This window comes from Bombina bombina, chromosome 1, assembly GCF_027579735.1.
Source record: "Bombina bombina isolate aBomBom1 chromosome 1, aBomBom1.pri, whole genome shotgun sequence".
In the NCBI taxonomy this organism is placed as follows: Eukaryota; Metazoa; Chordata; class Amphibia; order Anura; family Bombinatoridae; genus Bombina; species Bombina bombina.
Window position 1 is genome coordinate 158,895,264 of NC_069499.1, and position 16,653 is coordinate 158,911,916.

Genomic DNA, 16,653 nt, shown 5'->3' on the forward strand with positions numbered 1-16,653 from the left:
TATGTCTTTAGCTATTTTTAGCTAGAAGAGCTTTGTGGCTTAAATCTTGGAATGCTAATATGACTTCTAAGTCTAGATTGCTATCTCTTCTTTCCAAGGTAATAAGAGACCTAAGGGTAAATCTAAAGCTTCTAACCGTGTTCGTTCTTTTTGTCAAATAAGGAACAAAAACCTAATCCTTCCCTCAAGGAATCCGTTTCCAATTGGAAATTTTCATCAAATTGGAATAACTCCAAGCCATTTAAGAAACCAAAGCCAGCCCCTAAGTCTGCATGAAGCTCAGCTGGTAAGGGGCAGATTAAGATTTTTTTCAAGGATGTTTGGATAAATTCTGTCCAAAATCAATGGTTTCAGAGTATTGTCTCTCAGGGGTATCAAATAGGATTCTGAGTAAGATCTCCTGTGAGAAGATTTTTTTCTCTCACGCATCCCAGCAAATCCTGTAAATGCTCAGGCTTTTCTGAAGTGTGATTCAGACCTGGAGTTTCAGGGGTAATAATGCCAGTTCTTTTTCAAGAACAGGGTTACCAAAGAGTTTCTTGATTCCTCAGACAAGGGTCACCTTTTTTGGCTTCCAGATAGATTCAGTGTCCATGACTCTGTCTCTGTCAGGGTTTTTTCCCTGTTGTGTTTGCCATGTGCTGCTGGCAGCCATTTTACTCACCTCTCTTCCTGACTTGGTGCATTGTGGGGGATGCTGCTCATTGCCTGCACTTCCTTTTATGGACAGACTGTTGTGCATCATCCATGTGAGACAGGATGCAGTCTCAGAAATGTGATGTCATCACTTATTATTTAAAGGGCCTCTGTTCAGTATGCTTTGCCTTTGCGTTGTCTCAGACCTGTTTGTGAGAGCTCCTGTATTTTACCTGGCTGCCTGACGTCCTTCCTGGTTCGTGATCCCTGGCTTGTTCCTGACTCTGCTGTTTTCCTTTCTCCTGATTCCGGCTCGTCTGACTATTCGCTCTGGTTTTGACTCCTGGATTGTTATTTGACTTGTGGACTTTTTATTATTTTTTGCTATTAATAAAGGTGTGATTATTTGTGCACTTCTCGTCTCAGTCTGATTCCTGGCACCCTGACATTACGCAAAGGCCATGAATTCTGATGGTGCTAATAATCCACCTTTACCTGCCATCATTTCCAGGATGGATGAACAGGATCACCGCTTGGATCAATTTGCAATAGTCCTGCAAACCATGCTGACTCGCACTGCACATTTGGACCAAAGTGTCCCGCAAGTTATGGCTGCTCCTGTTTCCGCTGCTGCACCTATGCCTACCAGGAGCATGTCCGGTTCTGCACCTCTACCTCAGCGATATGGAGGTGATCCTATTCAGTGCAGAGGGTTTTTGAACCAGGTGGGCATTTATTGGAGATGTTACCTCAAGCGTTTCCCTCTGACAGAGCTAAGGTGGGATTTCTCATCTCGTTACTCTCCGACACAGCTCTTGCCTGGGCTAATCCCTTGTGGGAGACTAATAAACCTGTGATTTCAAATTACCCTGAATTTGTGGCCTCCTTTCGAAGGGTATTTGATGTTCCATCTCGCTCCTCCTCTGCTGCTAAATGACTCATGTCCATTCAGCAAGGTACAAGAGCTGTTGCTCTGTATGCTATTGAGTTCCGTACTCTTGCCGTAGAGGTAGGTTGGAACAATGAAGCTCTTGTTGCCGCCTTCTTTCATGGGCTCTCTGATGCGATCAAAGACAAAGTTGCTGCCAGAGATTTACCAGAGGATCTCGAGGCATTGGTGTCTTTGATCCTAATTGACATTCCGACTCAGAGAGAGGCCCTCTTTCAAGGAGCGCTTGCGGAAGCCTCCTGTTCCATTGTCTCCTACGTGTTCGTTCCCACCCATGCCTCCCTCTCCTCCCTTGCCTCCTGGTCCCGAGTCACCAGGTACTGCTGAGCCGATGCAGCTGGGATTCACGCGTCTCTCCGCGGCGGAGAGGGCCTTCAGGAGGAGGGAGGGGCTCTACCTCTATTGTGGGTTACAGGGCCACCTTTTGAAGTCTTTTCCTACACGGCCTGGAAACGCTCACACCAAGGTCCTGTTGGGGGCAGACCAGGGGTGGTTTATCCTCGTCCCCGGAACCACTTAAGGAGAAACCTTTGGTCACGGATGTCCTTTCCTGGGTGGACTCCTCCATAGTCACTCAGGCTCTTGTTGACTCCGGTGCTGCGGGCTATTTCATTGACGGTGCTTTTGTATCAAAGCACTCCATTCCTGTTTTGCCTCGGTCCGTTCTGCTTGCTATTGAGGCCATTGATGGCAGGCCCCTTCAGCCCGCACTCATTACTCATGAAACTGCTCCGTTGTCCATGGCTGTTGGGGCTCTCCATTTTGAAACCCTCCAGATCCAGGTGATAAACTCTCCGCATTTTCCGGTTGTTCTGGGTTATCCCTGGCTCCAAAAGCACAATCCCAGTCTCAACTGGCGCAGGTCCGAAATTTTGTCGTTGTCCCTGCAATGTATTTCCACTTGTCTTCGGAAACCAGTTAAAGTCTTGTGTACTTCTTCGGTATCTCAATTGCCAGAGGAGTACCGAGATTTCCTAGATGTGTTTGACAAGGTGTGTGCCGGTACGTTGCCTCCTCACCGGTCTTACGATTGTGCCATAGACCTGCAACCCGGAGCCATTCCTCCTCGGGGCCGGGTGAACCCTCTGTCTGTTGCAGAGAATTGTGCTATGGAGGAGTATGTTGCTCTGTCGAGGGGGATCATCCGCAAATCCTGCCCTCCTGCAGGGGCTGGCTTCTTCTTTGTGAAGAAAAAGGGTGGCGAGTTAAGACCATGGAGAACCTGGTTAAGACCAGGTTCTCCATGGATCCTGACAAGTTATCTGCAGTTCTGCAGTGGCCTCGCCCAGTTGGTCTTTGGTCTATTCAATGTTTTTTGGGTTCGCCAATTACTATAGAAAGTTTATTAAAAACTTTTCTTCCTTGGTCAAACCTATCACAGACACCCATAAAGAGAATGATCCACTCCATTGGTCACCTACTGCCATTAAGGCCTTTGATAGTCTTAAGACTGCCTTTGCTGACGCTCCAGTTCTGGCTCATCCTAACCCTGCCTTGCCTTTCGTTCTTGAGGTCGATGCGTCTGAGACTGGAGTAGGTGCCCTCTTGTCTCAACGTTCTACACCTGATGGTTCTTTGCATCCATGTGGTTTCTTCTCTAGGAAATTGTCTCCAACGGAGTGCAATTATGAAATTGGCAACAGGGAATTACTGGCTATAATTTTGGCACTTAAAGAATGGGGGCATCTTCTCGAGGGTACTAGCGTGCCAGTGCTCATTCTTACTGACCACAAGAATCTAACTTATCTATCTGAAGCAAAACGTTTGTCACCCCGACAGGCCAGATGGGCGCTATTTTTGTCTCGCTTTAATTATGTGGTCTCCTACCTGCCTGGTAGTAGAATGTTAGGGCTGATGCCCCCTCTCGACAATTTTCGCCTCTGTCCAAGGAGGAGTATGTACCTACTCCTGTTATACCTCCTGGCCATATTTTGGCTACCATACGTACTAATTTGACTTCTCCCTTGGGGGAGGAGATCCTGGCTGCACAAACCAATTCACCTCCTGAGAAACCTAGTGGTAAGTGTTTTGTTCCTGAGAATCTTCAAACTAAACTTTTGCATACTTACCACTATCCTAAAGCCGCAGGTCACCCAGGCAAGAACCAAATGATTTGGTCTATCACTCGACAATTCTGGTGGCCAGGTCTTCGTTCTGATGTTGCTGCGTATGTTGCCTCCTGCTCAGTTTGTGCACAGACTAAGGCTCCTCAACGTCTTCCTGTGGGTCTTCTTCAACCTATTGCTAATGGTGAGCGTCCTTGGACACATCTTTCCATGGACTTCATTGTCGAACTCCCTGTTTCCAATGGCAATACTGTTATCCTTATGGTGGTTGACCGTTTTTCTAAAATGTCACATTGCATTCCCTTGATGAAGCTGCCTACCGCTCAGGAGCTTGCTTCCTACCAGGTTGGTGAGAGAGTTTGGCTGTCCTCCCACAACTTGAACCTTTTGTGTGCCTTCCAATAAATTGGCTCCTCGTTATGTTGGTCCTTTTCGAATACTCCGACGGGTTAATTCTGTGGCCTACGCTTTTGACCTTCCTCCTGCTATGCGCATCTCCAATGTTTTTCATGTCTCCCTCTTGAAACCATTGGTTTGTAATCGGTTTACCACTGTGTTGCCTCTTCCCCGTCTTATCCTTGTTGACAACCATGAGGAGTATGAGGTCAGCAGCATTATTGATTCTCGTATGTCCAGGGGCCGTGTACAGTATTTGGTTCACTGGAGGGGCTACGGTCCAGAGGAGCGTTCTTGGGTACCCTCCTCTGATGTTCATGCTTCTGCCCACCTCCGTGCCTTCCATGCCCGATTCCCCAATAAGCCTTTTGTCCTCCCGCGGGGGAGGGGTCGTTGAGGGGAGGGTGCTGTCAGGGTTTTTTCCCTGTTGTTTTTGCCATGTGCTGCTGGCAGCCATTTTACTCACCTCTCTTCCTGACTTGGTGCATTGTGGGGGACGCTGCTCATTGCCTGCACTTCCTTTTATGGCCAGACTGTTGTGCATCATCCATGTGAGACAGGATGCAGTCTCAGAATTGTGATGTCATATCTTATTATTTAAAGGGCCTCTGTTCACTATGCTTTGCCTTTGCGTTGTCTCAGACCTGTTTGTGAGAGCTCCTTTGTTTTACCTGGCTGCCTGACGTCCTTCCTGGTTCCTGATCCCTGGCTTGTTCCTGACTCTGCTGTTTTCCTTTGTCCTGATTCCGACTCGTCTGACTATTCGCTTTGGCTCCTGACCCGGCTCGTCTGACTACCAGCTCTGGTTTTGACTCCTGGCTTGTTATTTGACTTGTGGACTTTTTATTATTTTTTGCTATTAATAAAGGTGTGATTATTTGTGCACTTCTCGTCTCAGCCTGATTCCTGGCACCCTGACAGTCTCTAACAAGCAAGAGACATTTAAATTGGTTACAGCCTGTCAGAACCTTCAGTCTCGGTCATTCCATTCAGTGGCTATGTGCATGGAGGTTTTAGGTCTCATGACTGCAGCATTGGACGCGATTCCCTTTGCTCATTTCACATGAGACCTCCCCAGCTTTGTATGCTGAACCAATGGTGCAGGTATTATACAAAGATAACACAATTAATATCCATAAATCCCAATGTTCTATACTCTCTGACTTGGTGGGTAAATCACCAGCGTTTAGTTCAAGGGGCTTCTTTTGTTTGTCCAACCTGGACTGTGATCACAACAGATGGAAGTCTTCATGTTGGGGAGCTGTTTGGGGATCTCTGACAGCACAAGGGGTTTGGAAATCTCAAGAGTCGAGATTACCAATCAGTATTTTAGAACTCTGCGCAGTTTTCAGAGTTCTTCAGTTCTGGCCTCTGTTAAAGAGAGAGCTGTTCATTTGTTTTCAGACAGACAATATCACAACAGTGGCATATGTCAATCATCAGGGTGGGACTCTCAGTCCCCAAGCTATGTAAGAAGTATCTCGGATACTTGCTTGGGTGGAATCCAGCTCCTGTCTAATTTCTGCTGGTTAATATCCCAGGTGTAGACAATTGTTAGGCGGATTATCTCAGCCGTCAGACTTTACATCCGGGGGAGTGGTCTCTCCATCCAGATGTGTTTTCTCAGCTTGTTCAGATGTGGGGTCTTCCAGAGATAGATCTGATGGCCTCTCATCTAAACAAGAGACTTCCCAGATACCTGTCCAGGTCCAGGGATTTTCAGGCGGAAGCAGTGGGATGCATTGACACTTCCTTGATGTTATCAACCTGCTTATATTTTCCTGCCTCTAGTTCTCCTTCCAAGAGTGATCTCCAAAATCATCATGGAACAATCGTTTGTGTTGCTGTTGGCTCCAGCATGGCCTCACAGGTTTTGGTATGCGGATCCTTTTCAAATGTCCAGTTGCCAATCTTGGCCACTTCCATTAAGGTCGGACTTACTATCTCAAGGTCTGTTTTTCCATCAGGATCTCAAATCATTAAATTTGAAGGTGTGGAAATTGAACGCCTAGTGCTAAGTCATAGAGGTTTCTCTGACTCAGTGATTATTACTATGTTACAAGCTTGTAAATCTGTCTCTAGAAAGATTTATTATCAAGTTTGGAAGACTTACATTTCATGGTGCTCTTCTCATAAATTTTCTTGGCATTCTTTTAGAATTCCTAGAATTTTACAGTTTCTTCAGGATGGTTTGGATAAGATTTTGTCTGCAAGTTCCTTGAAGGGACAAATCTCTGCTCTTTCTTTTTTATTTCACAGAAAGATTGCTAAACGTCCTGATATTCATTGTTTTGTAAAGTCTTTGGTTCATATCAAGCCTGTCATTAAATCAATCTCTCCTCCTTGGAGTTTTAATTTGGTTTTGAAGGCTTTTCACGCTCTTCCGTTTGAGCCTATGCAAGACATTAAACTAATTTCTTGGAAAGTGTTGTTCCTTTTGGCCATCTCTTCTACTAGAAGAGTTTCTGAGTTATCTGCTCTTCTTATGAATCTCCTTTTCTGATATTTCATCAGGATAAGGCGGTTTTGCTGACTTCTTTTACATTTTTTCCTAAGGTTGTGAATTCTAACAACATTAGTAGAGAAATTGTTGTCCCTTCTTTGTGTCCTAATCCTAAGAATTCTTTGGAAAAGATCCTTACATTCTTTGGATGTGGTGAGAGCTTTGAAATATTATATTGAAACTACTAAGATTTCAGGAAGACTTCTAGTCTATTTGTTATATTTTCTGGTTCTAGGAAAGGTCAGAAGGTTTCTGCCATTTCCTTGGCTTTTTGGTTAAGCTTTTGATTCAACAAGCTTTTCTGGAGTTGGGTCAAGCCCTGCCTCAGAGAATTGTGGCTCATTCTGCTAGATCAGTCTCCACTTTGTGGGCTTTTTAAGAATGAAGCTTCAGTTGATCAGCTTTGCAAAGCGGCAACTTGGTTCTCTTTGCATACATTTACTAAATTCTGCCGTTTTGATGTATTTGCTTCTTCAGAGGCACTTTTTGGTAGAAAAATTCTTCAGGCAGCTGTTTCAGTTTGATTCTTCTGCTGATGTATTTAAGTTTTTCTTTTCATTATAAGAATAAACTTATATTTTTGGTTGTGGATTATTTTTTCAGCGGAAAATGGCTGTTTTTATTTTTATCCCTCCCTCTCTAGTGACTCTTGCGTGGAGTTCCACATCTTGGGTATTGATATCCCATACATCACTAGCTCATGGACTCTTGCCAATTACATGAAAGAAAACATAATTTATGTAAGAATTTACAAGATAAATTCATTTTTTTTCATATTGGCAAGTGTCCATGAGGCTCACCCTTTTTATGGTGGTTATAATTTTTTGGTATAAAGCACAATTATTTACAAATTCCTTTGTTGATGCTTTTTACTCCTTTCTTTATCACCACACTACTTGGCTATTCGTTAAACTGAATTGTGGGTGTGGTGAGAGGTGTATTTATAGGAATTTTGAGGTTTGGGAAACTTTGCCCCTCCTGGTAGGAATGTATATCCCATACTAGCTCATGGACTCTTGCCAATATGAAAGAAATTAATTTATCTTGTAAATTCTTACATAAATTATGTTTTTTCCTTTTCTGCCATATCACTTCTTCCTCGAGTGGTGAATATGCATTAAAATTTGTATTTAAAAGTAAACAGCAAAATGCAAATTTCAATTATGCTGTGATATTTGAATTTAAAGGGACATTAAAGTCAAAAAGTTAGGTCACGAGCGTGCATGTTTCTTTAACCATTTCTTTAAAATAATTTTTAACAAATAAAATGTGTTTTTTGTTTTTTAATTAACAAACACTAACACATTGAGAAACATGTAAAATGTTTTAATTGAAAAAAATGATAATTTAATGTGGGCCTGGCTGGAGGCCTCCAGTTTACTGAAATAGAGAGTGAGAGCTATATAGCTACTAGATCTGTTTCAGCTTCTTGCATCTTGAAAAAAACACGCTTAATTGTTTAAATAAATGTTTTATATTGTCCGTCAGGATCTCATAACAACAAGGTAGTTTACCATATTGTTCCTAGCTGTTTTTTGGGGGGTTATGGTTTTTTTTTTTTTGTATTATGTAAATATGATTACTTACCTTAAGCCACAAAACTAACTATTGAACTAATGGTACATTAAAATAAAAAATTAAATGCACACCAGACTTTTAGGTCTAAATATTGGACTGTGAGGCCGTAAAATTTAGAAAAGTGACTTTTATGCAGAGGGTAGGTAGCCATTATAAGAATTATCATCCCCAACTATTCATTTGTTTGTGCATAAATCCTATAATTAAAAAAAAAAAATACCATGTCCATAATTTTAACATTTGTTTTTCTTAGTAAAACCCATATATTGCATGGAAAACAATCTAATTGTTAATATTTATGCTTGTTAAACAGCAACTATCTGTTCCCATTCCAAAGCCTCTTTTTTCTCCACAATGCATGCTACATGTATAATGATTTTTTTTTTTTTAAACTAAAGCGCAAAGTTTGTGTTTTTTTTTTTGTTTTGTTTTAAAGAAACAGGATGCTTTTTCAATTGATTTTCTGATGTCCACATATAGCTTCATCGAAAACTGGAGAATCTCAGAGATCACCTTCAAGACAATGACAAAGGATACTCTCTCCGAGTAAATGTACGATTTAACTCGGTGACTTATATTTTTACACACATTTTCCTTTCATGTCTGTAAGCCACTGACACAAACAATTTATTTAGTTCCATCAACCCCCATTAAGACATAAATATATATATATATATATATATATATATATATATATACACACATGCATACATTAATATGTGCAAGGCTGGAATTTTCCAATAGACACAAACTACAGAGTAATTGCTTTTTTCTGTATCGAGCTAACTATTAACTTTTTCAGTTCTGACTAGTAAAATTTCCCTCTGATTTCAATCACTCTTTCTGTAAAGAAGTGCTTCCTCAAATTACTCCTGAATCTACTACCCTTTAGCTTGAGATCATGACCCCTTGTGAACTATAGTGATAATTTTCCAGTCCTGTAAATATATGTATATATGTGTAAGTGTATGTATGTATATATAAGGGATGTACATTTGGATGTTTTGTTATAAAACAAATGCTGAGTATTACCACCATCAGCAGCATTTGGCTATTTTTGGATATGAATTTCTATTTGTGACTCTAAGGTCTGTGCAAATCCAGACTTACTGTGTTGCACTTTCACAAGATGAAATCCGGTTCCGAAAATAGAGGAATGCTGCTGGCAGTGGCCATAATTGGCTTTCATTTTATAATTAAATGTCCAAATGCCCATCCCATATGTGAGTGTATACATATATATCAATTTAAAAAAAACACAACATTTAATATATTTAGCAGGGGTTTCATTTAAATATACAGAACTGTTGTGGTATTTTGGTATTTTATACACTTTTATTTTTTTGCTTACTTCTAATAGCATTCGAAACCTTGGATAGAAGGCATCAATATTAATGTACCAATTCATACAAATCAATATATTCAGATTTTGGCTCTGGTACTTGTTATATCTTGTTTTGTCTACCTTTTTTGTTGACTTAAAATGACAAATATAAAGCTTACTTACAAATCCAATATAGAAGCAGCTCTACGCTAATTCATTCTTTGTTTCTAATTATTTGAATTCAAATAAAATCTTCTTATTACTTTACTGTAAGCTCCACATTTTTTTTAGTAATATTCTGATAATGACAAACAAGCTCACTTACAAATAAAATATTAAAGCAGCTCTACTCCAAGTGATTAAATAATTATTTAATTCTTTGTAATTATTTGCATTTTTTATTTTAAATAAAATCCCCCTATTACTTTATTGTAAACACCACTTGTTTTGTAACAATATTCTGATAATGACATTAATAAAATATGTGTTGTATTTCTCTCATCTGTGAGATAAATGCCTACAAATAGTATGCACTTGCATTGTTTTGCTTGGCTCAAAAAATGGCTTTCTTACTCTGTGGCAACACTATATTTTATAGAGCAGGGGAAATTATGCAGCTATATTTATCAGATTTTTTTCTTCCTGCAGTTTTTACATTGAGAAAGTATTGCCCAAAGAAAATTCTTGCCTTCATAAATTTGTAAATTACTTTATACTGTTCAGAATACATAAAGGGCACTCTATATGTATTTTCTGCTAATTCATCTATACATTGTAGAGGTTACTTCTATATGACAATTTAAAGCATGCCCTATTTTCTTTGTGTAATTTACAATATGATTTCATTGTAATATTTAGCAACTTCCCATACACACTAACACACGCCAGTTAGATTCATAAATGCAATTATAATTATCACAAACGCAAGAGAATAGCCTTAAAAGCAAAAATAGGGAATTGTTATATGGCAAATATATTTCAACCTTTGTGAGTTTGTTTGTGCAATAGAAGTAGGATTATAATATGTGTCCTCTGTTTTATTTGTTTTGAACATAGCCTTAAAATATTTGTACAATAAATATTGTAATTTATCTAAAGACTCATTTCCTTATTAGAGCATTATTGTTCTGTATGTCCGAATTTGTTTTGGTTTATTGTTGCCTTGTAATTTAAAGCAATAATCAATAAACTACACTTAGAGAGCAAACATATAATAAATGCTGTAGAGCAGCAATACAAAATATATAATACTAAAATTATTTTTTGAAACCTTTCCCATAGAGATTATCCAAAAGTATTCTAGTATAATAAATTATAGAAAAAACAATATATTTTTTAAACAAAATAGTTGATTTATTTGAGTTTGTATGTTTTTTTGTGGCGCAGTATAACTAGTGAATATTCTTTATGCAATTTGATTATTTTTTTTAGTTGTAAGTAACAGAGAATTTGTATTTGATCTATTTAAAAAAACAACCACCTCATTGGTTTTGAAAATGTTCACAGTTTAATTGAAAAATATGTTGTTATAAATCTGTATATTTTGTTATCATGTAAAGGGTGAAATTTGAAGTAACCCACTTTTAAACTGTTTCATGTAAGAAACAAATTAATATAGCTTAGCCTAAGCCCCCGTTCTATATTATCGAATTCAGTAGTTCAGCAAATTTTTATGCATTGTTTTGCTTTTGAACTTATTTTCTAACATGTTTCTAAATGTTGTATAAATTGTATGGTGACATTTGTCTATTTTGTGCTTCATTTTTAGTCATTAAACTTTTATAGAAATACATAAATGGCTACAGATTCAGTGAAACATCTGCTACTAGACAGCTCAGTCTGTGGGAACATTTTTTAGAAAACAGCCCTGCTGACCAAGGAAGGACAAGAAAAACAATTATGCTTTATATTTTGAAAATAATCTTTTAAAAAGTACAAAAATTTTCATCCCAAAATAGGCTTTAAAATTAAAGTCTATAACCATGTTCTTTCAATTAACTGATTGAAATTAATTTGAATTAGCTTTATTATCATATGAGCCACCCAAATGATTATCTGTATTTTGTATTTCTAGTAATTATTTATTAAATTTAGGTGGGGTATTCAGCTGTAATAAAATTTGTGGCTAAATTTAATTTGTAGATATTTGGAAAATAAAGGAGTATTTTTATATTTTTATATACACACATATATATATATATATGCATATATATTTTCTCTTCTTAGCTGAATCTGATTACAAAAACATTTTTTTTATGTTTGATCAATTCTTTAAATACAATGTTAGTATATTTAAATTATAAAAACATGTTTATATTGTATGTCAGAAAAGGTATGTTTGGTTTGATTAATGTATGTTGTTTGTTAGTACTATATTAATTGTCTTAAATCTATTAAATGCATGTTTTGGATTTTGTTCTTTGTTTTTGTTAACCTCTGATTTTGTCTATTAGAACATGTACAGATGTTAATTATATAATTTATCAAGTAGTGATTTTGAGGTGTTGTGCTATTCTGAATACCTACTGCAACCGATGAAAATTGTTTCAAATTTAAATTCCTTAGAAAATAACAGGCCGTGAAGATATAGGATGAGTGTCCATGAAGCACGCAAGGCTGCTCTGGATTTCTAACATAGCTTTATAATACTGAAAGGCAAAACGTGTAGACTTCTGCCCATTTGTTGTCAGGCGATTAAATACTTTTATCAGTTAGCCTGACAGAAAAGTTGCCAAATTACACTACAAGGTTTAATATTATGTGGACTTTTTTGTTTGTTTGTTTTAACATATGTTTATATAATTCCTACTGAAGAGTCATTCACCACTTCTAATAAACACAGTGATAATAAATTATTATGCAAAATATATATATTGAGTTTAACTATATTTTTATACATATTCTGTATTTCTGAATGAAGCCCCTGCTATTGTCTTAGTGCTGGAGCCACATTTGCAAAAATTCTTCTGAAACCCTTTTGTTTAGACCATTCCTTATTTAACCGTGTTTTCTTTTCCCTCACTGCACCACCAGGCTCGGCTTCCTTCCTGCTCATCCACCTATAGTGTTTCAGAGGTATACTTGCACGTGTTGTTTTTTTTTTCTGTCCTCTTTCTGTTTCCACATGCTCACCCTCACCTCCACCATGTTTGGTGTGTTATCTGTTTTTTGTTTTTTATTTATTTTTTTGCCTTGAATTGTGCACAAGTGGGAGGAAATCTAGAATTAAAAATAAAATGCATGCTCACCTTGCACTCGTGTTTGACATTGTTTGAATTCCACTGTGGCTGTCTTTAATTATCACATTGTAGATCAATATTCAAACTGCACAGAGTGTCACTTGATGGCAAATAAAATTTACAAGGGAGAAAGTGACTGCAACTTAAACCAGCAATTCCATTTAATGTTTTTTTTAAAATCTTATTATTAAATAGTTAATATGTTAGATGAATATTACACCTAGTGTTTTTATTTGGACAACATGAGGCCGCAAGCAAAATGGTTCAGACCTTACTTAAAGTGACATTAAAGTACTTTTTTTTATTTGTTTACCTAAAAGAGAGCCTTTCAATATGTAGTAGAAAAAGAAATGCTTCTGTTGTGAGAAATAAACATTTTATAATTGTGAGGAACAAAGAGAGAGTCTTCCTTATCAACCAGTAAACTTCTATACCATGGCCCAGCTCGATATAAACATGCACTTACTGTTAGTTTCAAACTCAAAATAACTTTCTTTAACTTAGCCATGTTCATAAAACAAGAAAAAACGGTTTTATCTTATTTAGATAGTCCTCTTCCATATGCATTATAGACAATTGTTGAGTTTAATGTACTTTTAATTAACCATGTTTTATCAACACCACTCTTTGTAAGTGACACACACAGACATTATAGTGAATTCCACTTTTTCAATACCCTTTTGGGATTATTGCATAATAATACTGAACTTAAAGGGACATAATACTCATATGCTAAATCACTTGAAACTGGTGCAGTATAACTGTAAAAAGCTGACAGGAAAATATCACCTGAGCATCTCTATGTAAAAAAGTAAGATATTTTACCTCACAATCTCCTCAGCTCAGCAGAGTAAGTTCTGTGTAAAAAGCTATACTCAGCTGCTCCCAGCTGCAGGTAAAAATAAAAAAAAAATGAAGAAATGAACAGCAGCCAATCAGCATCAGCAGTGCTGAGGTCATGAACTCTTACTGTGATCTCATGAGATTTGACTTAACTCTCATGAGAGTTCATAGTAAGCTTCCTATATCTGATTGGTGAAATAATATGAGAGTTCACGAGGCTCATCCCCTAAGCTGTCCTAGGACAGACACACTAAAATGCTGCTTAGAAATCCTTTACAATGGGAGGTGGCTACTGAGGAACTTTTGAGGTAAAATATCTTTCTTTTTTACATAGAGATGTTCAGGAGATATTTTCTAGTCAGCTTTTTAGAGCTATGCTGCAGCACTTTAAAGTGTTTAAACATTTGGGTATTATGGCCCTTTAATAAATAATATTCAATATCCAACTTCAATTTCCCTTTTAGAAATGTTAGCCAGTGAAAATAACAGAGCATTTAAATCAAAAGTTCAATACTCTGTCATTGTAAGTAAGGTTCTTATACATCAATCTCACGGCCATGTTTTATGTCAGTTACCAATCTTCATGTTAAAATATTTACCTAAGTTTGCTGATCAACCTCATTAAAACAGTTACATTTTTACTTATACTATGGTAATTGCTGTTTTAAGTGGCACACTTGCTCAAATTATTTAAACAAATATTTGGTTTATATAGATAGCTTATACTAATGTTTCAGTTATGATCCTGAAATTCTATTTTGGGTGTGATGTATCAATGCAAATAGTAAACAATTTGTCTTAGGGTCCCTTTTTGGGTGTGTCTTTATACTCACTGGGTGAGTCTTTATATTTATGATTTGTAATTTAGGCCAAAGCTGCCTAAATATGCAGTTTCAAAATGCAAAACTCTATCAAAGTATTGTTCTAAATTATACAGTATTATATGGTTGCTTATTCTTAATAATTGATTGTTGCCTTGATAAACCATCACCCATGGTATGATTGTTATTTCTATTTTTGCCACCTAAATCTGGTCCATTATTGTGGTTTTAGAATTATGACACTCTCAAACTTTGTAATAATTATTATTTCTATTACATAACTATTCTCCCTTCCAATACAGTGCAATTTAAACATTCATAGATTATTTAAGAATTGAATTTCCTGCTTATTGAAACCACTGGCCACCACTCCCTTTTCCTTGTGTTGTGATTGAAAAGAAATGCTTTGCACCTTTTCCCTTTTATCTTGTGATTCACAAAGACCTCTGTCGTATTAACCTATTTCTCATAGGAATCCAGTGGCTGAGCACATTAAAACAATTTGGGAACTTATATTACAGTCCAAAACTTTATTTAAAACTTATATGAACATAATAATTCTTCTAAATTTAAAGTTCTTAATATCTCATATTTAAAAAAAATATAAAACAATAAGTCTGTTTCTATGATTACAGTTAATAAATACAAATCTGTTTTTTTTTTCTGTACATAAGAATTGCAGTTTGCAGAGACCTGATTAACCCAGGCTATTTTCACTTTTTATTTTGTCTGTTTCTCCAACTTGCAGCCTAGCTCATAAATCTTTCTTTTTCCCCTATGCAATCATGTCGCTTTCTTTTTCCTTTATAAATTCTCATATACTACTTACCCCACACTTATTCTTTCTACTCCCCTTCCCTAAATTTATGTTGTACAGTAGGCAGTAAATGCTGATACAGTTTTGCTAGTACTACAGCCTCACATATGGGGGGGGGCATAACAGCATTCTAGGCAAATTGATAGCTGAAAGGAATGGTAACTACATGAAAGGCACAGGCTGGGTCAGGAAAAATATTTTTAAGGCTACCCTAACTCATAGTTAAATGCCTGCTGCCCCTTCAATTTTTCTTTTCATTTTGACTTTGTTGGCTAATATTAAGAATATACAGGTACACAGGATTTCTATTGAGACTAATTATAAGGCGTCACACTCTGTGATGTAACTTACTCTTTCTGGGACCCATTTAGCTGTACCAGTATGACAGATTCAGCATGAATGCATGGCTGGGTTTTCTTTTTACCCTAGTATGGCATGTAAGCAAGGCTTTTATTTTCGGGGGCACTGTATCAAGCTCTTTAGAAACTGAGCTAGATGCACAATAAACATATATTCTCCCCTGGTGAAAAATCTTACATATATCATTTATGTCATATATTAGATCTGATTACCATATTTATGGATTTGAATTTATGAAATATCCACAGGAATATCTTTTTTTTTCCTGGTGATTGTAACATGCCCCTCTTCCCCAATCCAGGAACAAGGAGGTTGATAAAAGGCTGGTAGAATGTTTTTGCAGTTTATTAAGATCAAAATTGTGCTTGATACATTTGCCACAAACTGCTTATTTTGTTTCTCCCATTGTTAATGCAATATACATTATTGAATATATGCTTTCATTGAAGGTGCAGCCCCACTAAGTAATATTACAAACTTTAGTAAAGGTAGATATATGCTAAATATAAAGTGCCTTTAAAGAATGTGTTACACATGAACAATACAATAATCTCCACTATATTGGTTAAATCTCTATAAAATGTTTAAGTATAGTACCTACTATATTGCTTTTATTTAACTTGAGCTGAGTTGAGCTCTCCACAAGTGGGACATAAGCATAGTCAATTTTGCCATCATTCTGAGTTTGAATAAATATATAGTTTCAGCGTTTAGTAGGATTTGCACTCTCACCTTCAATTACTTCAGCCAGGGTGTCAGGAAACAATAATAAATTCCAATTTGTATTCAATTCCGCACTCACTGGACTTATAAACAAAGGTTATTTTTTCAAGTGACGTTACGGAGCTCACTTTTCCCTGAGGAAGGGGCTAGTGAGCTCTGAAACGTCACTTAAATAAAGAACTCTTTGTTTATAAGTACAGTGAGTGCGGAATTGAATACACATTGGAATATATATATATATATATATATATATATATATATATATATATATATAAATCAATGCATAGGAAATTAGCACATCCAGGCAAGTTCCCGCTTGCTTTTCCCCAGTAAAACTCCATGTACACTGTTACCAATGCACAAGAGGATTCTGGATAATATATGCAAATTAGATATGC

General features: G+C 37.1%; 1 protein-coding gene across 1 annotated transcript in view; it reads left to right on the forward strand.

The window, feature by feature from the left end:
* Positions 1 to 16,653, forward strand: part of GPHN (gephyrin) — a 1,061,400-nt gene that overhangs the window by 735,038 nt on the left and 309,709 nt on the right. The window contains 2 exon segments of the mRNA XM_053697683.1: positions 8,609 to 8,680; positions 12,486 to 12,527. Coding sequence (XP_053553658.1) covers positions 8,609 to 8,680; positions 12,486 to 12,527 — 114 coding nt within the window.